Source organism: Topomyia yanbarensis, chromosome 1 (assembly GCF_030247195.1).
Source record: "Topomyia yanbarensis strain Yona2022 chromosome 1, ASM3024719v1, whole genome shotgun sequence".
NCBI lineage: Eukaryota > Metazoa > Arthropoda > Insecta > Diptera > Culicidae > Topomyia > Topomyia yanbarensis.
The window spans coordinates 57,117,211-57,138,922 of record NC_080670.1 but is presented as its reverse complement, the minus strand read 5'-3'; the positions used below and the strand labels follow the sequence as shown (position 1 = coordinate 57,138,922).

Here is a 21,712-nt window from a genome sequence, read left to right as displayed (position 1 = left end):
TTATGAAGGATTTCTACATGCAAAGGGAAAAGCATTTTACCTTATGCCACCCAAGGGTATCAAAGAGCTCTTTGGGCCCGACTACACCATACTTTTCAGATCCCTAGGGACCTATACTAAATATCTAAACACTTGGTAGTTCATTTCTACTGCGCCGACAGATTCCCTGGTCACTTCTTATGAAGGATTTCTACATGCAAAGGGAAAAGCATTTTACCTTACGCTTCCCAAGGGTATCAAAGAGCTCTTTGGGCCCGCCTACACTATACTTTTCAGATCCCTAGGAACCTATGCTAAATATCTAAACACTTGTGATTTCATTTCTACTGCGCCGACAAATTCTTTAGTCACTTTTTATGAACGATTTGTACATGTAAAGGGAAAAGCATTTTACCTTATGCCACCCAAGGGTATCAAAGAGCTCTTTGGGCCCGACTACACCATACTTTTCAGATCCCTAGGGACCTATACTAAATATCGAAACACTTGGTAGTTCATTTCTACTGCGCCGACAAATTCCCTGGTCACTTCTTATGAACGATTTCTACATGCAAAGGGAAAAGCATTTTACCTTATGCCACCCAAGGGTATCAAAGAGCTCTTTGGGCCCGACTACACTATACTTTTTAGATCCCTGGGGACCTATACTAAATATCTAAACACTTGGTAGTTCATTTCTACTGCGCCGACAGATTCTCTGGTCACTTCTTATGAAGGATTTCTACATGCAAAGGGAAAAGCATTTTACCTTATACCACCCAAGGGTATCAAAGAGCTCTTTGGGTCCGACTAAACCATACTTTTAAGATCCCTAGGAACCTATGCTAAATATCTAAACACCTCTGACTTCATTTCTACTGCGCCGACAAATTCCCTGGGCACTTCTTATGAACGATTTCTACATGCAAAGGGAAAAGCATTTTACCTTATGCCACCCAAGGGTATCAAAGAGTTCTTTGGGCCCGACTACACCATACTTTTCAGATCCCTAGGGACCTATACTAAATATCGAAACACTTGGTAGTTCATTTCTACTGCGCCGACAGATTCCCTGGTCACTTCTTATGAAGGATTTCTACATGCAAAGGGAAAAGCATTTTACCTTATGCCACCCAAGGGTATCAAAGAGCTCTTTGGGCCCGACTAAATTATACTTTTCAGATCCCTAGGGACCTATACTAAACATCTAAACGCTTGTTGTTTCATTTCTACTGCGCCGACAAATTCCTTGGTCACTTCTTATGAACGATTTCTACATGCAAAGAGAAAGCATTGTACCTTATGCAAACCAGCTACACCATATTTTTCAGATCCCCGGGGGCTTATGCTATGCTCTTACGGCCCGACTGCGTTGTGTTTTTTAGATTTGCAGTGATCTATTCTAGACATCTCAGTACATGTATTTTCATTTCTACTGTTCTGTTTACATATCTATGGTTTTATATATTTTGTAGGCCGCTGACAATAAAATTGTAATTTTGTGATATTTAAACTAGTTTCTCATTGGATTTAATAAAAAAAAAGTTGCCATTGCTTTATTATTTTTATTAAAATTGAATTTTTAAAAAATTGGTGGTTAGATTTTTGTGGTTTAATTCACAAGCTTACATATCTGAAATACAGGTGGCGCTGTTTTAGTTTAGCTATTTACCGCTAGATGTCGCTACTAGTACCTCTAAAATATTTTGGCGGATGGATTTTTTGGTGGTTAGTTTCACCCAAGTATTTCAGTTCAGTACTAATTATCCAGCCGTAGATTATAGAAGTGCTCTGTGTTCCACGGAAAAGTTTTATAGCGTTTATATTACGGCGAGCATATTCTGACCAGAAGTTCGTTTTGTGTATTCCAACTTAGTAGTTCCATTCGCAGTAACGCTTTGTGATGTCTTGGTACTACACCGTAAGTAAACTATATAAAAAAACATCAAGCTAACATGATATTAATTACGCATTTAATGTTCGGTTATGTGGCAGCCTCGCCCTACCGTGTATCCCGCGGAAGAGTTCGACGCTGCGGCAGATGCGGCTGCTCTGCGAAAGGCAATGAAGGGGTTCGGCACTGATGAACAGGCGATCATCGATATCTTGTGTGCGAGAAGCAACCAACAGCGTCAGGAGATTACGGAAGCTTTCACTAGAGAATTAGGCCGGGTATGCTCGCTTATCGTACTCGGACTGTTATGGTCTGATGACTAAACCAGTGACTTCTTTTCCAGGATCTAATTGAAGATTTGAAGTCGGAACTCGGTGGAAAGTTCGAAGATGTTATTGTTGGCCTCATGTTACCACCGGAGAAATATCTCTGTAAACAACTGCACAAAGCAATGGATGGAGTCGGTACCAATGAAAAGGCCCTTATCGAGATTCTTTGCTCGTTGAATAACGAACAAATCAAAGGGGTTGTCGACTGCTACGAACAAATGTACGATCGCCCCCTGGCCGAGCATTTGTGCAGTGAAACATCCGGCAGCTTTCGGCGATTGCTTACGATGGTCATTGTTGGGTCTCGTGATCCGCAGGGAACGGTAGATCCGGATTTGGCTGTCGAACAAGCTAATCAATTGTATAATGCTGGCGAAGGTAAACTTGGAACGGACGAGCAGGTATTTTACAAGATTCTTGCTCACGCCAGCTTCGATCAGCTAGAGCTAGTGTTCGAAGAGTACAAAAGTTTGACGGGTCGCACCATTGAACAAGCTCTTAAGACAGAGCTTAGCGGGGAGTTGTACGATGCCCTGAGTGCCATTGTCGAATGCGTACAGATGGCACCGCATTTCTTCGCTAAACGTTTACATAAGGCTATGGACGGAGTAGGAACTGATGATGCGACACTGATTCGAATTATTGTGGGACGCGCTGAAATTGATTTGCAGAACATCAAGGATGAATTCGAGCAAATGTACAATAAATCATTGCATAGCGTCGTTAAGGTTAATTGAATTGATAGTTGATAGTACGATTAGGCAACTAAAAGTTTATTTTTTCATTTTAGGACGAAACATCTGGCGACTACAAACGTGCCCTTCTAGCATTGATCGGTAATGCCTAAAAAGGGTCAACCAGTTTGCCTAGTAGTGCTAAAAGCGACGCCAGGAAGATTTTTCTATATGCATGCTGTAAGCCTGTATTTTGAGGGCGTAGCGCTCTCTACATAACTTTCTCTGTGCAAAAATCTATATGAACAAAACCCATCAAATTAACTGCCAAATCCGGGGATAAATCGGAACAAAAGGCCTTGAATCTCAAAAAGATACAAAACGCTCTAACTTATATATTTGTGTTAGTTTAAAAAAAAGATCATTGCGCAGCTTGCAAAATAAATGTAATACATGCCTGCATGTGTGCTTAAATAAAGACGCACTCTATTTCAGTGCGGAAACATAAACATGCCACCAAGGATGACAAATAAACGAACTGTTTGTTCCAATGGGTGCAATAAATTTTCATATGTATTTGCATGCAGAGTAGTGACGCGTGTTTCAGAATGTGAGTGATGGATTGCAGTGCACGCTGATTCCAACTGTACATCTATACTATTGAATCGATTGTTTGCACTTTGTTGCTGATCTAATTTCTCACATTTAGGTAGTAAAAGATGAATTATATGTTGCACGATGGAAGCTTTTAGAACATACACCTACTGAGTAGTCAACACTTGAAATACTCACCAGAAGGCGTTAGTGTTCTAATATACGGTATAAGTCGTAAACTTACAACTCGGGAAATGGGTCACGGCATTTGTGCCAGAATTTAATCAGGGAAAATTTTCCACCAAGATCTCTCCAAGCTGTCAAACTCATTAGAAGATAATTTTAATAGTCAAAAGAAATGACTATATTCTGTACTATATATATTCTGCTTGCCAGACATTGGTCCAATATTAAACCTTCATTCTGTCCGAAATTTTATTTTATATTCACCAAATTTTCATTTCCTAGTGCATTCACGACAAAATTTCACAGCTAACGTGAAGTACTTTGTGGAAGCACTACCAGTTAGTAACTCACCAGTATTTATTTTATATTTATAAAAATGAAATTACGCGTGATAATTTTTTAACAAAATTACACTGCTATAAAATGCACCCATGACTTTGTTAAGTTAGAATTTGTGGCCTTCACGTACAAGGAGTGGTTTCACAGAAAATTTCCCCCCTGGGGAGAAATTTTGGTGTTTACCCAATGTTTCCTCCTTAGGGGTGAATATAGCATAATGCTTTCGCATTGGCCTGCTAAACCAAGACAAGTTTCGGCTTCACTGTGTCTCATCGGCATAAACAGAGCTTCATCACGTTCAACCAGTCGTTCGATTGAAATACAAAGTGTGTTTCCGTTTTAGGGATTTAGCGTCAAGCCGGGGCTAATCTATTCCGACAATAAGTTAGTGCCGGTTTCTGATGAGACGAAGTCAAAACGTACCCAAGACTTTGCTAGGTTAGGATTTGTGCCCTTTACGTACAAAGAGTGGTTTCACCGAAAATTTTCCCCCTGGGGAGAAATTTTGATGTTTTTGGTGTTTGGTGGTGTTTTTTCTTCCTTAGGGAAGAATATAGCATAATGTGAAACATGCTACTAAATTACTTGTTCGCAGATAACATACAAGCAGTGTATAGTGCATAAATGAAAAATTCGCGATTGTTTCATGACTGTAGTCTGTAACATCATTGCAGTAGTGAAAAACGGGAATAGATCATAATCTACTACATTCGATTTTAGTACAAATCATGTGTGATACATTACTACCACCATCACCAGTGCTAAACCTCACGTATCACATAACAAGGGTTATGATATCGGTATGACGACTGTAGCACCGGTTTTTTTCAAATACACATGCACAAAAAGCAAAAGAAGAGAGAGAAATATGCCAGCTCACAACTTCCACTACTCTCTCGTGGCAGTTAAACGTTTTTAGTTTGGAATGTCGTATTTAGTATAGGATTCTACGTCTTGTTCATCAGATCGACGGCTTGATTCGGCTTGCGGCAACTGAATACATCAGAAACCGTAATTAAAAAATTATTGCTGGTGTTTAGTCATCCGAATTCCAAGTAACTAAGTTACTCGTAATAGCTTGTAATCTCGAAAGTCGTTCCCAAAAGCGATACTAAAACGATGTCGTGGTACTATACTGTAAGTATTCCAATTATTTTCCCTCGAAAAACTCTTGGAGGTGTGTCGATGATGACCAAATTTATCGATCACCTCTCTTTTTCCCCGCCGACTGGTGGTGGGATGGAAAAATAACTGTAAACTCGATTACAAATTTTCAGCCCAAACCAACCGTACTCCCGGCGGAGGGATTCGACGCCTCGGCGGATGCGAATGCGCTAAGGGCTGCGATGAAAGGTATGGGAACCGATGAACAGGCCATCATCGAAATTTTATGCGCCCGAAGCAATGCCCAGCGGATGCAAATTATCGACACGTATAGTGGTGAGCTGGGACGGGTAAGTGAACACATACCTACTAGGCATTATTATTATTTAATAAGGGTAGGAGTGTAGTTCTAGCGTTATGGCCTTGGTGTCTTTTTTCTGTTTATGATGCGATGATGAGTCATGCGAATGAATCTTAATCGTAGGCAAAAATAGTACAAACATGATATCACGCAGAGTGGAGCATAAATGGATTCTACTAAACGTGTGGAGTAAATTTCTCAGATACCACATTCATCGTTTCTCGCATTTTTCCTTGATTGATGCTTTTTGGATCGCACTGTTTTCTTTATTTTTGTTTGTCGGTTGCTAAATTAGTTAATGGCTTTTATCCATACTTCCATACTTAACTCTTTGCTGCACAAAATTTTATTTTGTTCAACAATGCAATTTTATATGACTTTTGTAATGAGAAAACTGAAAAACATATTGCCACTTCACGTAAGTTACGAATTTTTCATTTATTCCTCAAAATTTCCCAATACCGCCAACTGAAGGGTTAAGATTTTTTTCTAATAACTAATTTGTAGCGCATTCACGACAAAATTTCACAGGAGATGAATCACCGGCAGACTGGAAGTCCGACGATGCTGACGAAGATGATGTTGAAATAGATCTGTCCTATGATGGGGAGGCCAAAGGCTGACTTCCCGTAAACGTCAATGTGGCAGAATTTCTGTCTTCGGGCAAATATTAAACTGAAGACTATTCAGTTAACGTTGAATGGTTATACTGTTTCCATTCGTTCAGCAGGATGTCGATCAGTAACTGGTTCAGTTGCTGTTTCCTTAATTCAAATCCTGACGCAGATTGGGCCCTCAACTGGTTGATGTAGGACCGAATCAGCTTCTTGTTGTTAACCAATACGTTATACATCACTTGACCGATTTTCTCGACAATAACTCCTGATTGCCAAGTCCACTTGTGGTTTGCGTAGATCTTTGAGTGAATAGCATCATTCGGTTGGAACGACCTCGGTTGACTAGCAATGGTTTGACTAGCTGTTGATACAGGATTGCAAGGCGCTCGAAGAAGCTCTAGGGAAGTACGTAATGACCGATTGTACATCGCTTCGGCCGGCGTTGTTCCGTCTGGTACATTTGGGTTGGGCATAGTTCGATAGGTGAGTAGAAATATGTCCAACGTTTCTTGATTGATTGTGTTCTCTCCCTCTTTAATCTTTTTGATCGCTCGTTTGAATGTATCAACAAACCTTCGTTTCGTTTGACTGCGGATAAAAAGGGACCGTATTAAGATGCTTCCTCGCTACAAAACTGACTGAACTCTGTACTTTTGAACTGTGTTCCGTTGTCTGTGACGAGAAGCTCAGGCATTCCCTTGTTGGCGAAGACCAAACGAAATAGGTTGATGGTTGCTGCCGTCGTGATTCGTCGAGTTGCGAAGACTTCCAGCCATTTGGTATATGCATCGATGATCACGAGGTAGTTTTCACCGTCTATACTTACCTTACCGTTCAGGCTAGAACCTTGTTGTCTCTTGCTGTATGCAGAAGCCGTGGCCACTCCACTCGATCCATTGCTGCTTGTCGCCAGCCTCGCAGTCTTCGAAGGGTCCGCAGGTCGTCCTCTATCTGGTCGATCCACCGTGCTCGCTGTGCACCCTATCTTCTTGTTCCTGTGGGGTCGCCCTCAAGAACCATCTTCACCGGGTCGTCGTCCGACATTCTTACGACGTTTCCAGCCCACCGCAAACGTCCTATTTTTGCGATGTATGGTTCTTCCAGCAGCTGATGCAACTCATTATTCATTCGCCTGTGCCTGGTCTTCCAACTGCACGACACCATAGATGGTACGCAACACTTGTCGTTCGAAAACTCCGAAGGCGCGTTGGTCCTCCACGAGCATAGTCCAGGTCTCGTGGCCGTAGAGGACCACCGGTCAAATCAGCGTCTTCTAGATAATTAACTACGTGCGGCGGCGAATTTTGTTCGACCGGAGCGTCTGTCGGAGTCCAAAGTAGGCACGATTTCCCGCCAAGATCCGTCTCTGAATTTCTCTGCTGATCATTGTCAGCGGTTACCAGTGAGCCCAAATACACAAATTCGTCGACCATCTCGATTTCGTCACCGTCAATCCGAACTCGGGATGGGAGGTTCACATTGTCATCTCTAGAACCCCTTCCTCTCATGTATTTTGTTTTCGAAACGTTGATGGCAAGTCCAATTCTGCTGGCTTAATCTTTCAGTCTGATGTACGTTTCCGACATCGCCTCAAAGTTCCGTGCCATTATGTCAATGTCGTCGGCGAAGCCAAGAAGCTGGACGGACTTCCTGAAGATCGTGCAACTCGTGTCTATTCCCGCTCTCCTGATTACACCTTCTAACGCGACGTTGAATAGCAGGCACGATAGTATTCACCGTCTATCGTTCCCGCACAATCTGCATGAACACGTTGCCATGGACCAGTAGTTGACGGCCAAGATTCTGGTGTTGCTTTAGGCGGGGACCGTGCAACGGACGCACAGTGATGACATGCCCTTACGAAACTGACTATCATCTCATCCAATCCTTTCCAGTTCACATAGCTGCGTATGACTGCTTTCATTCAGTGTACTCCCGGATGGCCCTAGAGGAGTTGATTCAAGCTTTTCTTCCGATAGAGCTCGGTAATGACGATCCTGTCCCGAACATAATGCAGCATTGGACGATCGACAAATCGTCGCAGCTCCCAATCGTACGCCTTGAATTTGGCCAGCCGTCATGGATGAAGTGGTACCCCTTCCGAATAGCTGAATCGGACTTGATAATCTCCTTGATCATGCTGAAACTAAGAGGTAAATGTTTGACGTTACTGACCGCTACTGACCTCAAGTCTTCTTGCAGGGTGGTACAGGCTACGACGAAGTCTTCGTCTGGCTTGGCATGCTGGTTGATGTGTCGGGAAAGAACATCGGCATTCCCGAGCTTGGTTTTTGAGACGTATTCCACGGAGAAATCGTATCAGAACAATGTTTGGGGCCAACGCTGAAGCCGGTTGGCAGTGTAGACTGTTTGAAGTTGGAACCGCCTCCCAAAAGAAACTTGTAAAATTTTGTCACAGCATAGAGTTTCGCCAATCCTTCGCGATCTGGCTGAGCATATCGTTGTTCTCTGGCTGTGAGCGACCGAGACGCATGCTGAATCAACTTGATCTTGCCGTCGAGTGCTTATGGCTTATTGTCGTTCCAATTCCAATGGATGATGCATCTGCAGACACTATCATCTCTAGATTTGGATCATAATGGATCAGTAAAAGATCGGAGACAGAATCGATTTGAACTTGTCGAAGGTCTGCTGGCATTCTGGAGTCCACTGGAATGTCGAACTGGTTTTGAGTAATTCGTCTTAGTAGATATTGAAGAGTCCTCATGTTTGGAACGAATGTCCCGTAATAGTTTATAGCGCCGAGAAAGGAACGCACGCCGGTGAAGTCCTTTGGAGGTGAATATTCCTGTTGGCCTCAACCTTCGCTGTATTTGGACGGAGGGCGTAACGATCCAAACGAAAACATCTCTGGTCGTATGGTGAAGCTGTAGCCTTGAATCCGCTGTAAAACCTCTTGTAGATTCTGTTGGTGCTCTTCAGCGTCCTTGCCTCCAACGATTACATCGTCTACATAACCCGCAATACCTGCTAACATGGTGTCGATTAGCTGCTGAAGTACTCCTGGTGCAGCCTGTTGTATTGATACAAGCCCCGGTGGGCGTTGATTGTCAACCAACCCTATTCTGCATTACGACGGATAACATTTTCGAATGAATGTGGTTCGATCGAAGCAGACTTGTTTTTGGTTTTGCTGTCGTTAATGTAAAAGCAAATCATATTCATTCGAAAAAGCGATCCGTCGTAATGCGGAATAAGGCGGGACATTTTTCGACAACTTTCGTCTACTTCCACTTGTAAAAAGGCATCCAATAAATCTATGTCCTGCGGTAACGGGAGCGGGTATTGATGCGACTGAATCTGCTTGTTAAGACCGGTGGAATAATCACCACAAATGCGTATGCTGCGTTTGGTGGAAAATCTACCTGCGTTTCGGTGGAAAATCTACCTCCTCCCTGTCTCAACGGTTTGGATGACCGTTTTGCGCTCGAGCAGTAGCCCTCCTTATGGCCAAACTGCTTACACTCGACACATCAATGACTATGGAAACTGCAGTATTTTGAAAAGTGCATTCCACCACAATTCCAGCAAGGTGTTACAAGTCCCTTTTTGCCGTTTTGTAGCCTCTTCGAAACCTTTCGCTGCTCCTTTGATCGTCTTCCTAACTACGACTGTTGGAGCAGCCCACTCTGAAAAGTCAACTGGGGAAATAATTTGAAGCCGTTCTAAGCGATCGAGCTCTTGATCAACCGTCGCTAGAATGGCGTAGGAGACTGCCCAAGTAACAATTGAAGCTTTATAGCACGCTACAAGTGCAATCTAAGTTTTATGAGTGGCTACAAAACTACCATAAAACCTTGATTGTTACTAGGGTGGTCTTCATGGACGGGAAACAGGCCGACATGACTCCTGCAGGACTATTTGACCTTGGCCTTTTAACACAGTCCCAATGTGCTGCTAAAGAACTTGGGGTACGCTTTCTGCAGAGTTGGCATCGACCGAAACTCTGCTGACATCATTACAAAAGTTGGTAACGACCAAAGGTTGAATTTGTCGATGAAATCGATTCCGAGAAGATTGAGCAGACGCTTCGATACGAAAAGTCGTCCCTGGTGTGCTGAGCCGTTGAATAATACTTCACAGGCAAACTCGACTTGTTCACCTGACGCTGATTTAGCAATTTGCATCGCCGGAACTAAGCTGGGCTTCCGAGCTGCTTCCACACTCGCTCGGAAACTATGGTGGTGGTCGACGCTGTGTCCAAATGCAGGCGTACTGGGACGCTGTTGATTTCCACCCGTACGAAGTGTCGTTTGCTCTGAACACTTCCGACGGAAAGAGCTATTGTTTTGGTGGAAAATCTACCTCCTCGCTGTCTCAACGGTTTGGATGACCGTTTTGCGCTCGAGCAGTAGCTATCCTTATGTTCAAACTGCTTACACTCGACACATCGATGACTCCGGAAACTGCAGTATTTTGAAAAATGCATTCCACCACAGTTCCCTTTTTACAGTCTTGTAGCCTCTCTGAAACCTTTTGCCGCTCCTTCTATCGCTTCCGAAACTTCCTCTGCGGAGATGGACCTCCCTTTTATCGCTTGGACTTGTCCTGATGGACCATCATCGCCGTGTCGTTTTTTAAATTGATCAGACGCTGACAGTCTTCGATCATTTCCTCCAGGGTCACGTCATTGTTGTCTTCTATTTTTAACAGCAATATTTTTGACAGTAACAGTAACGAGTATCAGCCGTCGGAGTAACAATCTGACTTTCGCTCCATCGTCGAGTCTTTGCGCGTCTCTGGCGAAAAGGTTCTCATATCGCTCATACCAAGCAGCAATAGTGCAATGGTTTTCCGGTTCATACTGGAACTCTTTACCAGCTAATGAATCCAGAATAGCTTCCGGATTGGGCGGAACACTGATATGGATTAATGAAATCGCATTTCGAAACACCGTCTCCTGCTGCTGAAGAAATCGCTGCTGCTGCTGCTGGGTGGATTCACGCTGCTGTTTAAGTGGCTGGTTGGTGACAGCCTGTTGCTGCTGGAGCTGCTACAAAATTTGCACAATGATTGCATCTGTTGGCAGCTGGTGCTGCTGCTGCTGGAGAGGAACCGACTGCTGTTGCTGTGTTTGGAGTGAATGTCCATTCGTATGCTGATTTCGACCGGGTGCATTGTTTCCTTGAGCCGGATCCGCGTGGTTTTGTCCGTCCATTGTGCTGAAAATGTGATTCCTTCTTTTGTTCGTCGGCGGCGTGGTTAGGTTTTTTTTATCGCTGTTTTATAACACGAAATTTGCCCGCGAAACTAATCGAAGCACCAAGAAAAAACGAAAATGCTATTAGACTAGTTACCTTCAGCGATAGACTTAGACACAATCTTATAGCGTTTTCGTTTTTATCTGGTGCTTTAATTGTGATTCTCGTCAAGTAAAAGTCAAATGCTGTAGCAACTCTATTAAAAATTCGCTGAATTCCGGTAACTGCGCTTCGACGACCGTAGTAGTTGGTTCTCCTAAAACCTAGATGCAGAAGAAAGTTAAAGATCCAGTCGATCTGTTCTCTGTGACTAAATTAATGTTGCTTCTCAGTTTTGCACGACCCAGGGGGAACTTGGCCTTAAACCCACTGCTCTGTCACCGATGTTACGTGATATTTGTTATATAATATTGTTTGTTTGGGGGCCATTCATGAACAATGTCTAGCAGAAAAAAGTCCAACTGTCAATACGCCCCTTGGTGCTATCTTTAAAGCAGACAATCCAATGAAAAATAGGATTGACAGGATTTTAGTGCGCTTTTAGCACCTTGTGTGTTTATGTTATGCATAAGAAGAATATCGAATCATGTGATGTTATGACCGGAAGATTAGAGAAGAAACTCCCCCTTCCCCACTACACTAACACTAAATTAGGAATATTATGAATATTATATTTCCTTCTGTAATTTACTCACACCAACAGGACCTGATCGAAGACCTCAAGTCCGAACTGGGCGGAAAGTGTGAAGATGTCATCGTCGCTCTGATGTTGCCACCGGAAAAATACCTCTGCAAGCAACTGCACAAGGCCATGGATGGTATCGGTACGAACGAGGCTACCCTGATCGAGATCCTTGCTCCGCAAACCAACGAAGAAGTGAAGAAGTTGGTTGATTGCTACGAGGAAATGTACAACCGGCCACTGGCCGAACATTTGTGCAGCGAGACGGACGGTAGCTTCCGACGGTTGCTCACTATGATCATTGTGGGTGCGAGAGATCCCCAAGGAACGGTCGATGCGGATCTTGCTGTCGAACAAGCCAACCAGCTGTACAATGCAGGCGAAGGAAAACTGGGCACCGACGAGGAAGTGTTCTACAAGATCTTGGCCCACGCCAGCTTCGATCAGCTGGAGATAGTATTCGAGGAGTACAAGAAATTATCCGGCCGCACGATCGAGCAGGCCATGAAGGACGAACTCAGTGGCGAACTTTACGATGCGTTGAGTGCTATCGTCGAATGTGTTCAAATGGCGCCGCATTTCTTTGCCAAGCGCTTGCACAAGGCAATGGACGGCGCTGGAACGGACGATGCCAGCATGATACGGATCATCGTCTCTCGCTCGGAGATCGATCTTCAAAATGTAAAGGACGAGTACGAGCAGATGTACAACAAAACGCTGCTGAGCGCTGTTCGGGTAAGTCATATTGATAATTGATCTTGCTTAAGTAGAAGTACAGCCAGCGTACATGTGTGAGTGTTAATGAGCAATAGTTTAACAGAATATTTCTATGTTTTGTTTCTTCGTTTCTTTTCACTTCATTAACACACTCTCCACGAACAATGATTGTCGATTCGGAATGTTACGTGGATCATACCTCTCTCGGACGACAGGAGGTAATAATTAAATGTTTCTTTTGTGTAACTAACTCATTTAAGGCCATTGTTGAAAAGAATCAAAAGGGGCTGATTAGAGAACAATTTTACAATGCACAGAATCTCTAGTGCTCTGGGTATGCATTCTAGCAGTTTAGTGTCTTCGCAAAGTACCTCTGATAAAGTTCATATTTTCATAAGTTAGGTTTTGTTCTATATAAGTTTAAGCAAATTTAGATCCGCTCAGTCCTAGAAAACATTTTGTGAAAAAGTTGTTTGTTTTGAGTATCCTCATAGCGACCACCAGGCGATTTGTTACCGCATCGGTCAATTGATCCCTGCTACCGCACAGAGAAGGACGACCGGCAAGCAAAGTGGAAGACGAAAGTCTTCAACAAAAACCTCTTTGTTGAGTCACTTCGGCGAACAGCGGTATCAAGTACGTTGATGCGGCTGATCTAACAAGAAGGATTGTGACGCCTTGTGACGTTACAATGCCACGAAAACTGGAGCCATGCAGTAGACGCACAGCTTACTGGTTAAATGAGTAGCTCAATAACGCGCTGCTTGTCTCAGAGCCAGAAGGCGGGCTCAGAGCGCAAGATCGGAGAGTGAGCGAGAAGCGCAAGCGACGTATCTAGAAGGTAGGGACTCTTTAAAACGGGAGATCGAGCTTAGCAAGCCAATTGCCATAAGTAGCTGTGCTGAGAAATAAACGCCAATCCCTGGGGGACGCGTACTGAGTCGTCATGACGAAGACGAGGGTCCGTCGACACCAGCTGAAATATGCCCGAGTAAACTAAAGATAATCGTTGAGGGTCTCTTCCCGAAGCACTATCCAACTACCTGGTCACCGACACCGTACCACGAAGAAGGCGCGAACACAACCGAGTGGCAAGCGACTAACGACGAGCTCAAAGATGCGTCGATGCGACTAAAATCAAAGAAAACCAATCGAATACCAATCGTGGCACTGAAAGTTGGGATCCTGGCATATCCGGACATGTTCAGCAAGCTACTGCAGAAGTGTTTAAATGATGGCAATTTCCTCGAAATGTGAAAGGTACAGAAGCTGATGTTGCTGCCCAAGCCAAGGAAGTAGCCGGGCCAATGCCGCAGCGCATTGAAGAAGAATGAGCCAGATCCTGAAGAGCTACTTTCAGAGTAGAGCACTGCTGTAGGAGACGAACGAAAGGCAGAAGGCAATGCAAGTCGCAGAAGGCGTTTCTCAGGGCTCCATTCTAGCTCCAACTCTTTGGAACGGGATGGACGATGGGGTCTTAGCACAGCGACTGCCTGGGAAAGTGAAAATCGTGCGTTTCGCGTATGACGTACCACTAACAGTGATGAGTGAGACACTTGGAGAAGTGGAGAAGTCGGTGACGGAGACAATAGACGCGATCGAGAGCTGGATGAACGGAGTCAAGCTGCAAATAGCTCACCACAAGATGGGTATGTTGTTGGTCAGCAACTGTTAAAGCGGTTAAGCGGATACAGATTACCGTCGAAGGGCACGTGTTTGCTCTGAAGCGTGTACCGAATCAATTGGGAGTGATAATCGACGACCGGTTGAGCTTTAACAACCACGTTGATTACACCAAGCGAAAAGTCGGCCTGTTATCTAGTGTTTCGTCATCGATACTGCGATATGGGGTTCCCGCCTTGGGAGCGGCGCTGATTGCGTACAGAATAATATCTTCGGCGACAGCATGCGTTATCCCGAGACGATCCCCATCTGCATCACCCTTGTGGAGGATATCAAGTGCTACAATCAATGAAATGCCAGAAATGTGAGGAAGATGATGAGGATCGTTTCGATGGTGACGTGACAGCAGCAATTGGACAATACGCAGAAAGGAAGGTGGACCTACCAGCTCATCCCAAACCTGTCGACGTGGATCAATAGAAAGCACGGAGATGACCTTCCACCTGAAACTGCTCCCGGACATCAACCAGGATAATGTAGGCAACAGAATGACAAGCGACGTAAAGACGTGGAACGTCGACAGTTATGATGTAGATCATGACCGTCTTACAGCGGCAACGGTTTCGGGAGAGCAATCACCGCCATGGATCTTTCCGCAGGAATAAGCTAGATCCACCAACGAGGACTAGACGAGTAGACTGCAACAGAGCACCGAATATGGGTCGTCGAAACGCCATCGAACCGGACGCCACGCTCCATCCGGAATCGCCAGACCGACCACGGCACCCCACCTGTTTTTCCGATAGAAATATAGCGAAAACCAAAGGAGAATCGGTTTTGCCAGGGAAGACTTCAGCGCCAGCGAAAGCTAGATTCACCGCTGGGGACTAGACTGCGTAGACCGCGACAAGACACCACCAGTCGTTGATCATCGGGGCACCAGTGAACGCCGTGCTTCACCGGAATCGCCGAACCTACCTCGGCATCTAGCTCGCTGGGGAACTCTCTGTCGGAGTAGGTCAGGTCAATCGTCGGGGACTAGACCGAGTAGTTCGCGAACAAGTCGGGGAGCTGAATGGCTTATCAAGGAAGTAGTACTAAATGGCACAAGAGAGGAACTAAAGCGCTGAAAGGAATTTCGGCGCTAAATGGCATCGAACACGGAGCCAAAGGGCTCAAGAAGTTGTGGTACTGAAACCAAAGAAGAATCGGTATCGGGAGAACTTCTTTCGCCGGGGAGTTCTCCGTCAGCGTATAGTCAGATTCACCGCCGGGAACTAGACTAAGTAGACCGCGACGAGACACCACCAAAGGCTCCAGCAAACCGAACGCCGTACTCCACCGGAATCGTCGAACTGACCTCGGCACCTGGCTGGTTGGCTCGCTTTCGAACTTCTCTCGCTGGGGAACTCTTCGTCGAAGAAGGCTAGATTCATCGTCGGGGACTAAACCGACTAGTTTGCGAACAGCTCGGAAGCTCAATGGCACAAGGGAACCGAAGGGCTCAGTAAATTAGATAGTCTGAAGTTTGCCGCCCAGATTGTCCTCGTATGGAAGAGCACTTATTCTAGGCCCAAGGTTAGCTTTCCTACTACCATACCGAAATTGCAACGTTGTGTGGAGGTCGAAAACTGGTAGTGTGTCAAGGATGGGTATTGTAACCCTATTGAAAGAACTAACTACCAAGTAGTTGGATAGGAGTGTGTGCTGTGCATATAAAAAACCTCTTCCCGAAGTGAAACCGGGGAGAATCAAGTTCCGTGCAAGAGTAGTTGTATTAGCGGGTCGGGTCACTACCGAAACCTGTTCCCTGAGTTGTTGATTTTTGTACATGTTTTTCCTGTACAGATTGTTTTTGAGGATTTTACTCCCTAAGACTTTCATTTCCCCCCGAAAAAATTTTCTTTCTATGAAACTGCATAATGGGTTCTTGCCAACCATCGTATCCAATCAGGAAAGTGAACTACGTTTTGCTTGTCCGGTGTTCAGGCAATTAAGCATTTAGTCGCATCTAATAGTTAACAAACTTCTAGTTCAAGTTTGTCATTCGTTTGGACACTACCGTTTGCGTAATGCAAACTAAATAACATTTTTTTCCAATTCTGCTACCTACTCTTCAACCGAACATCGGGTCGCGACTGCTTCGAACACAGATTTCAAGCAAGCCGCCGATACCTTTTGGTCTGTTGATTATTATGTTGATTAGTTTTTTTTAGAACACCAGTTCACATGTACCTAAAATGGTAACCCTCTTTATGTGTTGTTTTATGCTTTTAGTTGCGTTTGTTGTTTGATTAAATACTAACACCTCCCCGGTGGATTTATGTTTTAACACAAACTAATACGTATTTTACTATTTGCAGGGCGAATGTTCCGGTGATTATAAACGTGCACTCTGTGCTCTCATCGGCGAGGCTTAAACCGAAGAATACATATGTTGCTGAAGAAAATACTATATACCGAAAACTAAAATACTGAGTGTTAAATTCAATATCTATATATGTCATACATAAGTGTTGCAGCTCCGAAAATAGGCATTTAATTGTAAATTCATGAATTAGGTTATACCTGGTTATACTAGTAATACTATTAGTCACACGATTTTGTTTAATTTATCTAAGTTTATAGTACTTCCAACAATCCGATTGGAGACAATAGAATCAACAATATGAATCTCAAAGGAGCTTTATTTTAGCATCCATTCCACAACCGATATTTTCAGCCTTGCAGTTCGGCAAGATATATTTATATTGTAATTGGAAGTGCGATTAGCTAAAAGCAGAAGGCCTTAATAACAGACGAATTTTAAATTGCAATAGATACTAAAGTACCGCACAGTTTTACCGAATGTTATGCATCAGATGAAAAATAAAAAACAAGCAAAGGCTTTGTTTCTAGGCTACCTCGATTTCTTTCTTTTCTATCCCTACACAACAGATGAATCCATAAAGCCAAATAGTTTTATTGGCAAATATTAACCATTAAATAAATAACACGAAAAACATGCACTTACCACACTAACTGTGGATCCAGTTGCTTCGGCTACCCACGCTTCCGGACCGTTTCTTGTGGCGCTCCGCCGCAGTATCCTTCCGACCCAATACCGGACTGCCGCCAGAGCTGATATTCTTGATAAGTGACTTTAATCCTCGTGCCTGCGATTCAGCTGCATTGCCGATGTTGTTCGACTCCTGAGCAATAATGTAGAAATCATCGACGATGTGGGTCGGTGGAGGAATGTCGAACGGAATGACGTCGTTGAGCGACTGTCCGGTACCGGCTGACCGCACGGTATAACGCGTTTTACCATCGACGGTATACTTTTGATCGTTGAAGGTCGACAACCTGGACTGATGAGTAGTACTGGTAGCCGATGATGCGGCAATAGCCTGCTGCTGGATATTCTGCAGTTTACAGCGAAGTTGAGCATTTTCTTCCTGCAATTTCCGAAGTAGACTACTTTCGGCTTCCACTTTGGAGATGGTTGGTTGTGGCATGCACTGGTAAATTGTGGAAAAAAAGTTGTGTAAAGAAATAAGCAGAGTATCCTGCCACTGTTTCGTGAAGCAAACGGCGAACGCGGAATGCTCTTCCGGATTTTTGCAAAACGGAAAAACTATAGGGAAACGATTAGAAGAGCACAAAAGTGTGAACTCAAATATACTCACAGAACCATTCCTTCCATTCGTTTTGAGAAACTAATTCTGAAGATAGCTTGGTGAAAAATTCATTTATTTTGTCCGGTTTGTTAGACATGTAAGCAATTACCAAGTAAAATTTCAGAATGGACTGCTCCAACTTCATCACAGCTGCAAAAATCACAAATTAGTGGCTCTAGTCCTATTATTTGTAGAAAAAAACTTACCACCAGTGAAACTATGTTCCAAATTACGGAACAGATGATTGTTCATATGAGCCCATAAATCGCGCAGGCCTTGCAGATCTTGCGTTTGGATCAGTTGCATTAACTGATCAATAATTTTGTCCACACGAAAGCTTTTGTCTTTGTCATTTTTCAACTCGGTATCGAACGATTTGAGCGTATTGGAAAAACCCCGGAAGAGCACATATTCGCGCACCAACCCGTCCGTGTATTGAATGTGGGCCATTGTCACCAGTGAGAAAAAAATCTGAACGAAAAAATGATATTGCACAACGTTTCACCAAAAAAAAATAAAATTATAAACGTCGAATCCAATTCCAAATCAAATTTTGTTTTGTTTTCCAAGTTTCAAGAGGTGGGCGTATCAAAACTCAAGGTGCGGGCGAATAGTGAGAAGAGTTTCGAACTGTCAAGCAAACACGCTAAAAATTACACTCGAAGGCTGCTCGCAAAGCTGATGATGTATTCTATATGGACAGTAGATACAGAACACTAGATTAGGATTGTCGCTGGTGTTCCCATTGTTTCCGCCTCGGAACATGTTTGTTTTGCTTCCAGTATATATCTGTCAAAGTATCGAAAGTCTCTCTAGTAATCTTTGGTTCGCGCTTTTGGTACACGCAGAAAAATATGGCCTGCTTTTAACCACTAACCGTTTAGTTGAACTTCAAATTGAGTTTGCCTATTTTTCAATTCAGTCTCGTTTATTCTGCTGTGATTTTTATGCATTCAAGACCGAAAACGTCCAATGTATAAAATTTGCAACAGAATAAACGAGAGGCAAACAGAAAAATGATGTGATATCTGCTATGTAACAAATTTATTTGTGGCATACTATTATAATATCATTAATTTTCACATGATATCTGTGCGTGACAGGTAATGTTTATCTGCTACTACAAATTGCAAAAAATTATGTGTGAAATCAATATATTCAATATAACGAATTTTCTCGGTGTAAATTTTCGACTGTTATTGTTATGAAATGAAAGAGTTTGTATATACCGCACAAGGAAATGAAAATTTATCAAAATTCAGCACAAGTTTAGACAATTTGTGCATTCTAATTAGTGAAAACACATAAGCCAAGAATGGCCATTGTTTTGCTGGCTAAAAGAAACAAAAATGATTAGTCGCTATGAAGCGACGATAGAGGATTATTTTTTTTATTTGGCCCATTTGACAGGTGTATCCCGGAATCAAAACAATGATGTTCCTACCACTGATGCCAGCGACAATCCTAATCTAGTGCTCGGTATCTACTACATGAACTGTTCTATTTTACATCACCGACTAAAAGCAAGTTTACAGTTCGGGAAATGGGTCACGGGATTTGTGTCGGGATTGGATCAGGGAAAATTTTCCGCCGAGATCTCTCCAAACTGTCAAAACAAAACTGTCATTTTTGTGTAGACTAATTTCCTGTCACGGGATTTAAAATCCCAAATTCCATTTAAAATACACAGGGTCCCAAATCCCGTGACACGTTTTCCGAACTGTGAACTAGCCTTTACCACTAATTTTTTTTACTTGATGAAAACCGGTTTTCGCTGAAAGCCAATTTTTGGATAGCTGGGGAGCAATTAGTCGAAGACCGGTTTTCAGCGAAAACTGGTTTTCATCCAAGTGTAGAAATTGGTCAACGGATTTGTTTTTCTACAGCTATCACGTGACCCAATTGAAACCGTTAAATGAGATCGCATAAAGCATAATGGTGTTGAAATACTGTGTGCCCCCTATAAAACTTATGTCGGAGACGTAAAATACCGCAAATCCGACCAATGCTGTTTTCGCTTTGTTTCCCTTCACCCATCAGAACATTATGACAGATGGAGGAAAACAAATCGGTAATCCAACTTACGCAGTTACAGATTGGAATATACTCTATAATGTGAATCCAACCTCAACTTTTGGTTGTTTCATTTAACTGTGTAGAGATTACCTTGAATGTGTTTACACAACTCGATGTCTACACGGAAACGAAAAACTACCTAAAATTGAGTTCCTTGGACTCAATCTCGTGGTATCGTGGGGGAACTTAAAATTAGGTAAACCGTGTTGAAGGTAGTTTCCATTTAACCAAAAATTACAACTCATTGATAGGTTTTTTATACTCAAATTTAAGTTGAATTTACCTAATTTTAAGTATACCCCAAACAACTCAAAAGTGCCTTCCTCCACGGAAGACCTCGACTGAGTCGAATCTCTCGTTTTGTTTTTGACAACACTAATAGGTGCGAAAGCGACGCACAACTCAAAAGTAAGTTAAAAGAACTTATTCTGCAGGTTGTTTTATTTAACCGTGTAGCGTATCTGGCAGCTGATGATAAGAGGGGTGGCGATAACTTTGACGTTATAGAGAGGTAGGAACAATCTGGAAAGTGAACAGAAAGTTTATTTCGGAAACGAATGATCAAAACAAGATTGTGCTCGTATTAAAATCAATTAATATATTATAATAAAATTCAATTGAAATTAGAAGATGGCAACGTCTCGAGTGAAAACACGCGAAACCAAAACAGGTGAAATTATTGCCTACAGCGAGACTGCTATCCGAAACAACGCTTCAGCTGTGGAATACTGCCGGACGTCGATGGCTGCATTATCCGGAAGCACGGCTGGTAAGTACATAAAAATACAGATACAGTATCCACAATACATATTACACCATTTCACTAATCATTCCAAATTTCCCATCACAACAGGTGTTCTCGGTTTGACCGGCATTCTAGGTTTCCTGTTCTACGTACTAGCCGTTCTCGGTCTGTGGTGTATGCTGCTTCTGAAGTCAGGCGCAAATTGGCAAAAATATTTCATCAGTAGGAAAAGTCTGCTGACAAACGGATTCCTCGGCGGACTCTGTACATACGTACTATTTTGGACATTCCTCTACGGAATGGTACACGTTTACTGAGGACCGCCACTACTTCAAACTAATAATTTCATTTTACTTGTGTAGATTGGTTTTTGTCTGAATAAATTGATTTTATGTTGAACAGGATAAATAAGTGTACTACTATTCTGCTCATAATCGCAAGTCAGTCCCATGTTCTATGGGATTCCCTACCTACATGGGACTGACTTCCGATTATGGGCAGTATTTTACAGTGTACGCTTGTCCGTGAGATGATAGAGCAATTGCATTGGAAAAAAATCCACATTTTTCCCAGTGTTACACACCTGCGTTTGTTTATATGCTTCATTGATCACCCTATCTGTTCGGAGCTTTATGCCTGCAAAGCAAACTAGGGTAACGCGAACGGCCCTGTTCTGTTAAGCAAGAGTGTGCACTGTTCATGTTTAATTAGATTTATAGACAGTTAAATATAAATTTGATTTTCCACCTGAACTAACAAATATTAGCATACCTTTCGACAGTAGATAATGAACACGTGTTTTGAATCTAAGTCTACTGTTACGGCGTTTTTTGAGTCTTACAATATTTGAAACTCAGTATTTAAATTTTGATAGTTTGATAAAAGGAATTAAAAAAGGGAATATAAAGCCT

General features: G+C 43.0%; 4 protein-coding genes across 4 annotated transcripts; 3 read left to right on the top strand and 1 right to left on the bottom strand.

Annotated features, from left to right (window-relative positions):
• The first annotated feature begins 1,730 nt into the window (after positions 1 to 1,730).
• LOC131677692 (annexin B10-like) lies at positions 1,731 to 3,444 on the top strand. The gene is made up of 4 exons (XM_058957659.1): positions 1,731 to 1,900; positions 1,975 to 2,151; positions 2,217 to 2,930; positions 2,993 to 3,444. The coding sequence occupies exons 1-4, from the start codon at positions 1,883 to 1,885 to the stop codon at positions 3,047 to 3,049; spliced, it is 966 nt and encodes a 321-aa protein (XP_058813642.1). The 5' UTR covers positions 1,731 to 1,882; the 3' UTR covers positions 3,050 to 3,444.
• A 1,479-nt stretch (positions 3,445 to 4,923) lies between these two features.
• Positions 4,924 to 17,223, top strand: LOC131677691 (annexin B10-like). The gene is made up of 4 exons (XM_058957658.1): positions 4,924 to 5,132; positions 5,273 to 5,449; positions 12,003 to 12,716; positions 16,685 to 17,223. Exons 1-4 carry the CDS (start codon positions 5,115 to 5,117, stop codon positions 16,739 to 16,741), a joined length of 966 nt encoding a protein of 321 aa, XP_058813641.1. The 5' UTR covers positions 4,924 to 5,114; the 3' UTR covers positions 16,742 to 17,223.
• A 44-nt stretch (positions 17,224 to 17,267) lies between these two features.
• Positions 17,268 to 18,581, bottom strand: LOC131677690 (WD repeat-containing protein 91). The gene is made up of 3 exons (XM_058957656.1): positions 18,187 to 18,581; positions 17,990 to 18,130; positions 17,268 to 17,937 (listed from the first exon to the last, which is right to left on the bottom strand). The coding sequence occupies exons 1-3, from the start codon at positions 18,428 to 18,430 to the stop codon at positions 17,339 to 17,341; spliced, it is 984 nt and encodes a 327-aa protein (XP_058813639.1). The 5' UTR covers positions 18,431 to 18,581; the 3' UTR covers positions 17,268 to 17,338.
• Positions 18,582 to 20,563: 1,982 nt separating this feature from the next.
• LOC131677698 (ER membrane protein complex subunit 6) lies at positions 20,564 to 21,212 on the top strand. Its single transcript, XM_058957666.1, has 2 exons — positions 20,564 to 20,825; positions 20,910 to 21,212. The coding sequence occupies exons 1-2, from the start codon at positions 20,687 to 20,689 to the stop codon at positions 21,116 to 21,118; spliced, it is 348 nt and encodes a 115-aa protein (XP_058813649.1). The 5' UTR covers positions 20,564 to 20,686; the 3' UTR covers positions 21,119 to 21,212.
• The last annotated feature ends 500 nt before the right edge of the window (positions 21,213 to 21,712 follow it).

Excerpts from the sequence above, each read along its gene's own strand:
- LOC131677692 (XM_058957659.1), top strand. Across the intron at positions 2,152-2,216 it reads TCACTAGAGAATTAGGCCGG|GATCTAATTGAAGATTTGAA; the intron begins GTATGCTCGCTT and ends CTTCTTTTCCAG. Across the intron at positions 2,931-2,992 it reads CATTGCATAGCGTCGTTAAG|GACGAAACATCTGGCGACTA; the intron begins GTTAATTGAATT and ends TTTTCATTTTAG.
- LOC131677691 (XM_058957658.1), top strand. Across the intron at positions 5,450-12,002 it reads ATAGTGGTGAGCTGGGACGG|GACCTGATCGAAGACCTCAA; the intron begins GTAAGTGAACAC and ends TCACACCAACAG. Across the intron at positions 12,717-16,684 it reads CGCTGCTGAGCGCTGTTCGG|GGCGAATGTTCCGGTGATTA; the intron begins GTAAGTCATATT and ends TACTATTTGCAG.
- LOC131677698 (XM_058957666.1), top strand. The coding sequence starts at position 20,687 with ATGGCAACGTCTCGAGTGAAAACACGCGAAACCAAAACAGGTGAAATT. Across the intron at positions 20,826-20,909 it reads ATTATCCGGAAGCACGGCTG|GTGTTCTCGGTTTGACCGGC; the intron begins GTAAGTACATAA and ends CCATCACAACAG.
- LOC131677690 (XM_058957656.1), bottom strand. The coding sequence starts at position 18,430 with ATGGCCCACATTCAATACACGGACGGGTTGGTGCGCGAATATGTGCTC. Across the intron at positions 18,131-18,186 it reads GGAACATAGTTTCACTGGTG|CTGTGATGAAGTTGGAGCAG; the intron begins GTAAGTTTTTTT and ends TGATTTTTGCAG. Across the intron at positions 17,938-17,989 it reads CGAATGGAAGGAATGGTTCT|TTTTTCCGTTTTGCAAAAAT; the intron begins GTGAGTATATTT and ends GTTTCCCTATAG.